At 37.8% G+C, this 9,619-nt stretch overlaps 1 protein-coding gene across 1 annotated transcript; it reads left to right on the top strand.

The window, feature by feature from the left end:
- Positions 1 to 3,696: 3,696 nt before the first annotated feature.
- On the top strand, positions 3,697 to 5,583 carry LOC145537648 (heat shock transcription factor, Y-linked-like). Its single transcript, XM_081568505.1, has 2 exons — positions 3,697 to 4,343; positions 4,777 to 5,583. The coding sequence occupies exons 1-2, from the start codon at positions 3,831 to 3,833 to the stop codon at positions 5,509 to 5,511; spliced, it is 1,248 nt and encodes a 415-aa protein (XP_081424631.1). The 5' UTR covers positions 3,697 to 3,830; the 3' UTR covers positions 5,512 to 5,583.
- Positions 5,584 to 9,619: the final 4,036 nt, after the last annotated feature.

Here is a 9,619-nt window from a genome sequence, read left to right as displayed (position 1 = left end):
TTTTCTAAAGATCAGGGTCTATTCTAATGCGTCAGCTCTTTGCCTCAGATGGACAAGGTTTGGAGCTTTATTTTCAGCATCAGACCTTTCAATGAATCTTCAGTGCTGATCACCTTAAGACTCACTGGATTGATCTTCCTGCAGTCCAAGGAACTCTCACTAGGCCACCACAGCAGAGTAGTTGAAAATAAACAATACTTTGGTGTTCTCACACCTGTACATGTCTTTGGAAAGACAGTGGTTGTGACTCTATTGGCCTCTACTGGCCAAATCATGTCTTAGTTTTTTTAAAAAAATTCTAAATTTGTCACAGCTTTTCTGTCAAGAAGCAACTGTCTTGTAATTTTAAGGTTGTCGTCACCATTTGCAATGAATTTAGAGCCACAGAAAGTGAAATCTCTCATTTTTTTCTGCATGTTCCCGTTTTATTTGCCTTGAACTGGTGGGAACAGACGCCATGATCTTATTTCTTGTAATACTGACTATTCAAATGTACTGTTTAGCAAATGTTTCTGTATAATTAGTGACAACTATTGTTTTCTTGTAACTTTGTTTTCCCTCAGTGTTTAAGATAAGAAATTACTCTCTACATGTTTTCTAACACAATAGCTACTCATTTTATGTAATACTGATGATTTTAATTTTCCTACTGAAATCGTGTTTACTATGATTCTGTGAAAACTTGGTGAAATGTTGATAAAATACCCAACCTGTGAAATACTTTGACATTAACGTAATGTCTTAAGACTGTTCAAGATATCGGGTTTTTCTTTTTTTCCCCCCTAATATGGAAACTAGGCAAATGCAAAGGATGACAATACCAAGAAGATATGACATGGAGAGGGGGCAGGCAGCTGAACCACCATGGTATGAAGGGACAGAAATCTGATTCATCCATGCTTTCTATTGTAATATTTGGAACAAAAAGTTAGTGATGAAATAAAATTTTACCTATTGAGGTATGGGGAAGATATTCTGATGTATACAACATTGACTTTCATTGTTAGGCTATCTAGAGTAGCCTGATTATGACCTATGCACTGTGCATTTTGCATCTATTTTACCCATTAAAGGGTAATATATTTTTTTTTTAAAAAGGTAGTAGCTGTATCCCAAATTTAAGTAGTTGACCACTAGGAATATTGTTCAGATATGTTCCTTTGCAACTGGAACTTTAATTTTTAAAATTTTATCCAATGTAAAGATAGCAGCTGCTTTCTTAGAACAAACAATTAATCTCAAAAATATACAAGCAACTTCTGCAGCTGAATTCCCGAAAAATAAATGACCCAATCAAAAAATGGGCCAAAGAACTAAACAGACATTTCTCCAAAGAAGACATACAGATGGCTAACAAACACATGAAAAGATGCTCAACATCACTCATTATTAGAGAAATGCAAATCAAAACCACAATGAGGTATCATTTCACACCAGTCAGAATGGCTGCTATCCAAAAGTCTACAAGCAATAAATGCTGGAGAGGGTGTGGAGAAAAGGGAACCCTCTTACACTGTTGGTGGGAATGCAAACTAGTACAGCCACTATGGAGAACAGTGTGGAGATTCCTTAAAAAACTGGGAATAGAACTGCCATATGACCCAGCAATCCCACTGCTGGGCATATACACCGAGGAAACCAGAATTGAAAGAGACGCGTGTACCCCAATGTTCATCGCAGCACTGTTTACAATAGCCAGGACATGGAAGCAACCTAGATGTCCATCAGCAGATGAATGGATAAGGAAGCTGTGGTACATATACACAATGGAATATTACTCAGCCATTAAGAACAATATCTTTAAACACTTTACAGTTGCAATTTTATGGGCTGAAGGTCTCATCAGATATACGAAATCCAGCTCTTATTATAGAAAGAATAACAGAAGATGAGCAAGGTAATGGCATAGCCTTGAGCAAGAGGACCGAAATTATTCAGCCTGAAACTTATACCAAATAGTTCATTTACTCTCTTGGGTGTGGCAATTGTTTTGCCAGCTTAATAAACAGGCTTGAAATTACATTTTCACAAAAAAAAGAGAGAGAGAGAAAAACTTCAAACAAGACACAAGTATGAAGCCATTTAAAGTTGTATTTACTGGAGATTTGTAACATATTTTACTTGAGGAGAATAATTTTTACTGTTATGTAAGTTTTTAAAAATACTACTGCAGGGGGTTATTTGATGCTATTAACTTCTTATGATTAAAGGAATCGATTTTTCTTAGTTTTTCTGATTTACCTGTGTTTAAAAATTTACTAGATAAATGTTTTCCTTTGATGTTAGTTGCATTCTATCATAATCGAAATTTTGAATGAGGTAATCCTCAAATTTAGTAAGAATGAAAAGAAGAATTGGGAATAAAAATGTCTCTACATTATCTTCATTAGTCTGAGATTATAAGAAGCATGTTAAAGCAAGGGGTAATGTGGATGATCAAAACTCTGACTTTCATCCTGAAACTAGAGGACAGTGTATATTTTCAGCCTGAACAAGTTTAAGTGTGCCATTCCTATGAAAGCCTTTTACCATCCAGAGAGCTCCTGATACATGTGCCCGAACTTGAAGTGATTTCTCTTCTCAATCATAAATATCAGTTAGGACACAGAAGCATATTGTGATACAGCAATCTGGTGCTGCTTTAGTTGTTGTCATTGTTTTAATTGAAGAATAATTTCTTTACAGAATTTTTCTGTATTCTGTCAGAATTCAAAATAAATCAAACATACAGGCACATATATCCCTTCCCTTTGGGAATACCCTCCCATCTCCCTCCCCATCCAACAATCTAGGTTGATCATTTGTCACGGGACTACACATAGCCACTACACTAAATCAAATGTCTCCAGTGAAAATTTTCCAGCTATGTCTACTTCTATTTCTTTGTACCATAACATATCTCCATTACAGAACAGTTAGTTTGGACTGAGGATGGAGCCTTCTACCTTTACAGGTTTGTATGGTAATATGTCAGCCCATGGCCATCCTTTTCCTAAACTACAACAGTCAGACAATTTATTTTTCCCAGTGCCAAGGTCCCTGATACATCTGCTGCTTCTCTTTCAAGATCCACTCATCAACCATCTTCATTATTTGAAAACTGTCCTAAGACAACTCATCTACCAAATAGGTGTCAGATTATAGAGGATATTGAAGTGTAAAATTAATGTTGGGAGATGTCAACAAATTCCGACAATTCTCTTATTTGAAGAATAAAGTTACATATTCATCTTCATAGTGCCAATTTCTATTTTGAAAAAATTAAGAGTAAAATGAGTCTTAATTTAAGTTCTTATTTTGCTCGCAGTAATATAAACACTTCTCTTCAAGGTCATACAAAAAACAGTACACTTGCTTTCACTGAACCCCACAGTCAGTTGATTGACATTATTGCATAGAAGTGAGCAGACCCATGTTTGGTTTGGTAACAGTCTGAATGTTAAGAATGTGTATAGAAGGGTGATCAATCACTTTTATTTCAGGAACGAAGTAGATTTATTGATGTGATTTTTCTGTGTAAAAATACTTTAGCAATGACATTTTACAGGTTTCATGTTTTTGGTTACAACCTTTATTTTAAGTTGATGTAGAAGTAAACACTGGTTGAACATTGCCCTTCAATTGCGAGAAGACCAGTGACTTTATGATGTCAGAGCTACCCTTCAGTTGCTAGGAGACCAGTGACTTTGTGATGTCACTGCTTTTTGACTTTGAGAACCATGCTGATGGTCTAGAGAGTTTATCTCTGTATGCCAGCCAAGCAGCATTTGAAGTTGGACTGTGTAAAATCAGACAAATGAGGAAAGTATCTGAAAAAAGATTTCTCTGAGATGGCACATATTCCTTCAGAAATTCAAGATGTGCCTCGTAAAGATGAATCAACTGGTTCCGAAACCTCCATTAGATCTTCTTTGTGTGATTACACACTAACTGGGGACTCAGTTTTGAGATCTATGATTGAAGAATATGCTTTCCAGGCTTTGTCTGAGGAAGTTGGGATAAAAAGGCCATGCTACATATTTTCTGTCTCTGAAACAAATGAGTTGAATGATTTTCTTTCACTAACTTTTCCACAAAAACTCTGGACTATACTTGAAAGTGAACAGTTTGAATCTATTTGGTGGGATGAGAGTGGCACTTCTATAGTGATCAATGAAGAATTCTTTAAGAAAGCAGTCTTGGAAAGAAAGGTCCCTTTCAGGATATTTAAAACTGATAGTATGAAAAGTTTAGTTCACCAGCTTAACCTTTATGGGTTTAGTAAAAAGCGACAAACTTATCAAAGTTCTGCTTCACTACCTGACTTTCTGGAAGAAGAAAGCAATGTCTCTGTTTTGAGCAAGGTATTCCAAAATTTCCACTTATTGGTAATATGTAAGATTAATTCATGTGACTTACAAAGCATGTTCACATATATAGCTAAAACTGAATTTAAAATTGAGATAGAAAATTGTTGAAAACATTTTATTTTTTGAAGTTGAGAACAGCTGGAGGTTAAAATATTTGATATTTAACATACTCTCCTAGCAACTTGAAACCAGATACTTGTCCTCAAGCTACTTTAAGTGGTATTTACTGTATATATAACAACATATTTTTTTAACTGAGGAGCATACCTGTTTCTAACATGTAAGGTGTTAAAACTACTAATGGAGACGTTTTATATGATGCTCTTTAATTGGTATCATTAAAGGAATACATTTTTATAGTTTAGCTTTGCTTTTCAGGTGTACCTTGGTGTATAAAAAATGAAATAATTGTATCCTTTGATTTTAGGTACAGGTCTACCATAATCCAAATTTCAAAAGAGGTTATCCCCAAATTTTAGGAAGAATGAAAAGAAGAGTTGGGATTAACAATGTGTTTCCAAAATCTTCATTAGTGCGAGATTACAAGAAGAAGCATGTTAAAGCAAGGGTTAACATAGATGATCGTAACTCTGGTTTTCATCCTGAAACTAGTGGAGAGAGTCCATTTTCAACTTCCACAAGTTTAAGTGTGCCTTTCACACAAAAGACATATACCAGCCAGATAGTCCCTAAAACAAGCTCCCTTTCTCTGGGTGACTTATCTTCTCCATCATCAATATCAGTTAGACAAACAGAACAGAATGTGGTAGATCAACCTGCTCTTTTAAACCAGTTGAGCGTTTTTAATTGGCACTCCCATAGAACCTACACTCAAGTAAATGGCCACATTGAGGACTTTGCTACTACCGCTACCTCTACATCTCAGAACCACATTCTATCTCCATTTCGGAGCAGTTCTTTTGGACTGATGGTGGAGCCTTCTACATTTCCAGGCAGGTATAGCGATATGTCAGCCCATGACAGTCCTTTTCCTAACCAGCAACAGAGAGGCAACTCAAGGTCCCCAGTGCCAATGATCGCTTATACACCCACCTCCACTCTTTCAAGTCAATTCATCAATTATATTCCTTATGTGAAAACCATGCTAATTAAAACTGACCTATCAAATAAGTATCAGCTTATGGAACCTAATGAAGATTAAAATTTACGTTGGGAGATGTCAACAAATACCTACAATTCTTGTATTTGAACAATAAAGTTACATGTTCAACTGCACAGTTTTGTTTTCTATTTTGAAACAATGAAGAGTAAATTAAGGCTTTATTTCAATGTCTGGCTATTTTTCTGCACTCTTTTATAAACTCTTCCATTCAAGAAAACATCCGTTAGGCATCCTAGGTAAATGGCACCTAATCTATTGTTTCTAAGCAAGAAAATGAGAACAAAGGGAAAAGAGGTAATGGATGTAAAGTGATTTGGGAAATCATCCCTGCTGAAATGAATGAGTGTCTAAATGAGGATGGTACAGGTGAAGGAAGAGATACAAATAAAATTTAAAAAGTGCACATACACAGTACATACCTTAGTGCATTCACATTTACATGATATTCTATAAGGTGTAGGTAGGGTCTTAACAAGACCTTCTAGAACTAACACTTAAAAAAGATGTCCTTTTCATTATAGGGGACTGGAATGCAAAAGTAGGAAGTCAAGAAACACCTGGAGAAACAGGCAAGTTTGGCCTTGGAGTACAGAATGAAGCAGGGCAAAGGCTAATAGAGTTTTGCCACGAGAATGCACTGGTAATAGCAAACACCCTATTCCAAGAACACAAGAGAAGACTCTACACGTGGACATCACCAGATGGTCAACACTGAAATCAGATTGATTATATTCTTTGCAGCCAAAGATGGAGAAGCTCTATACAGTCAGCAAAAACAAGACCGGGAGCAGACTGGGGCTCAGATCATGAACTGCTTATTGCCAACTTCAGACTTAAATTAAAGAAAGTAGGGAAAACCACTAGACCATTCAGGTATGACCTAGATCAAATCCCTTATGAGTATACACTGGAAGTGACAAATAGATTTAAGGGACTAGGCCTGATAGACAGAGTGCCTGAAGAACTACGGACACAGGTTCATGACATTGTATAGGAGACAGGGATCAAGAAAATCCCCATGGAAAAGAAATGCAAAAAAGCAAAATGGCTGTCTGAGGAGGCCTTACAGATAGCTGGGAAGAGAAGAGAAGCGAAAAGCAAAGGAGAAAAGGAAAGATATTCTCATGTGAATGCAGAGTTCCAAAGAATAGCAAGGAGAGATAAGAAAGCCTTCCTCAGCGATCAGTGCAAACAAATAGAGGAAAATAATAGATTGGGAAAGACTAGAGACCTCTTCAAGAAAATTAGAGATACCAAAGGAACATTTCATGCAAAGATAGGCTCGATAAATGACAGAAATTGTATGGACCTAACAGAAGCAGAAGATATTAAGAAGAGGTGGCAATAATACACAGAAGAACTGCACAAAAAAGATCTTCATGACCCAGATAATCACGATGGTGTGATCACTCACCTAGAGCCAGACATCCTGGAATGTGAAGTCAAGTGGGCCTTAGAAAGCATCACTACGAACAAAGCTAGTGGAGGTGATGGAATTCCAGTTGAGCTATTTCAAATCCTCAAAGGTGATGCTGTGAAAGTGCTGCACTCGATATACCAGCAAATTTGGAAAACTCAGCAGTGGCCACAGGGCTGGAAAAGGTCAGTTTTCGTTCCAATCCCAAAGAAAGGCAATGCCAAAGAATGCTGAAACTACAGCACAATTGCACTCATCTCACATGCTAGTAAAGTAATGCTCAAAATTCTCCAAGCCAGGCTTCAGCAATACATGAACGGTGAAATTCCAGATGTTCAAGCTGGTTTTAGAAAAGGCAGAGGAACCAGAGATCAAATTGCCAATATCCGCTGGATCATCGAAAAAGTAAGAGAGTTCCAGAAAAACATCTATTTCTGCTTTATTGACTATGCCAAAGCCTTTGACTGTGTAGATCACAATAAACTGTGGAATATCCTGAAAGAGATGGGAATACCAGACCATCTGATCTGTCTCTTGAGAAACCTGTATGCAGGTCAGGAAGCAACAGTTAGAACTGGACATGGAACAACAGACTGGTTCCAAATAGGAAAAGGAGTAGGTCAAAGCTGTATATTGTATCCCTGCTTATTTAACTTATATGCAGAGTACATCATGAGAAACGCTGGGCTGGAGGAAACACAAGCTGGAATCAAGATTGCCGGGAGAAATATCAATAACCTCAGATATGCGGATGACACCACCCTTATGGCAGAAAGTGAAGAAGAACTAAAGAGCCTCTTGATGAAGATGAAGGAGGAGAGTGAAAAAGTTGGCTTAAAGCTCAACGTTCAGAAAACTAAGATCATGGCATCTGGTCCCATCACTTCATGGGAAATAGATGGGGAAACAGTGGAAACAGTGTCAGACTTTACTTTTTTTTGCTCCAGAATCACTGCTGATGGTGACTGCAGCCATGAAATTAAAAGACGCTTACTCCTTGGAAGGAAGGTTATGGCCAACCTAGATAGAATGTTTAAAAGCAGAGACATTACTTTGCCAACAAAAGTCTGTCTAGTCAAGGCTATGGTTTTTCCAGTGGTCATGTATGGTTGTGAGAGTTGGATGGTGAAGAAAGCTGAGCACCGCAGAATTGATGCTTTTGAACTGTGGTGTTGGAGAAGACTCTTGAAAGTCCCTTGGACTGCAAGGAGATCCAAACAATCCATCCTAAAAGAGATCAATCCTGGGTGTTCATTGGAAGGTCTGATGTTGAAGCTGAAACTCCAATACTTTGGCCACCTCATGAAAGGGTTGACTCATTGGAAAAGACCCTAATGCTGGGTAGGATTGGGGGCAGGAGGAGAAGGGGACGACAGAGGATGAGATGTTTGGATGGCATCACCGACTCGATGAACATGGGTTTGGGTAGCCTCCGGGAGTTGGTGATGGACAGAGAAGCCTGGCGTGCTCCAAATCATGGGGTCGCAGAGAGTCGGACACGAGTGAGTGACTGAACTGAACTGAACTGAGGGTCTTAAGATGGAGAAGAAAATGGTGCCCCGCTCCAGTATTCTTGCCCTTGGAGAATTCCCTGCAAAACGGCTCCCGGTGGGCTGCTGTCCATAGGGTTGCACAGAGTTGGACACAAGTCAAATGCCTTAGCAGCAGCAGTCTTAAGACATTAGACAGGAGAGTGTCTTCATTATAGAAGTTCATTTCATGCCTGAAAATATAGATATTGTAGCATGTCCAAAATTAGGATAACCGTTATACCGTCACTATGATATCAAACATTACAGGATATAATCAGTGACTGGACAATGCTCAGCACAAGATAGATATTTCACAAGTGGTATTGTATAGTGTCATTTTAGCTCTGCTCTCCTTAAAGCATACTTTTATTTCCTGCCACGGTGATTCCACCCTATATTTCCTGATGAATATTTATATTTTGTCTATCTGTTCCCTCACGACAAAATAAATTCCTGTGGTGATTGCAGCATCTCAGGATGGTTAAGTTCTTTGAGGACAAGATATTTGTTTTCCGTAGTAGTTTCATTATCGTTTTGTTACACCTTGCTTCTGGAGCTACAATCACACACACTGCTTTCAGATGTGCTAAGCCCCTTCTCACAATTTTGCCTCAACTCTTTCTTGACGTTGGAAGGAACCTCTGTTCGCCCTCCTACCAAGGTGAGCACAGGTATCAGGGCTTCAATGTGTTTTGGGTCTACCCCCTTTTCTTTATGTATCTTTCACATCAGCTAAAACGTAGACCCTGCAAATGACATTTTGTAAGTACTTACTGAATTATCAATAATGAAAAGTAATCACCAATCCAATGCTATATACATTACTCTACAACAGCCTACAACCTGCACTATTATCATACTTGGCCTTTCCTACTTACTGAGAAAATTTTCCCAGTTGAGAAATATATATATTATATTTACATGAATGTCAAATGTGGGAATTCAAATTATACAATGATTGCTGCTCTTATGAAGTTTACAGTCTATAAGAACCCATACTGAGCATGTTGTTTCAGGCTGCAGTTCCCTAAAACTCAGTAGTAGTTATAGAGATACTTATGAAAAAACAAACAAACAAAAAGGAATCATTCATTTTAATCATCTAGAAAAGTAATGGAGTAAGGAGGGATCAAAATCAATGGCTGATCCTTCATATAGTTCACAACGAAATACGATGAGCAGAGTGTCTGCCTTTGGA

The sequence above is a fragment of the Giraffa tippelskirchi genome, chromosome Y (assembly GCF_054371585.1).
Source record: "Giraffa tippelskirchi isolate mGirTip1 chromosome Y, T2T-mGirTip1v1.2.pri, whole genome shotgun sequence".
NCBI lineage: Eukaryota > Metazoa > Chordata > Mammalia > Artiodactyla > Giraffidae > Giraffa > Giraffa tippelskirchi.
Note: the sequence above shows the minus strand (reverse complement) of the source record. Positions and strands in the feature narration are given on the sequence as shown.

What these genes read in the sequence shown, in the direction of transcription:
- LOC145537648 (XM_081568505.1), top strand. Translation starts at nt 3,831, where the DNA reads ATGGCACATATTCCTTCAGAAATTCAAGATGTGCCTCGTAAAGATGAA. An exon ending in ATGTCTCTGTTTTGAGCAAG is followed by an intron (nt 4,344 to 4,776) that starts GTATTCCAAAAT and finishes CTTTGATTTTAG; the next exon opens with GTACAGGTCTACCATAATCC.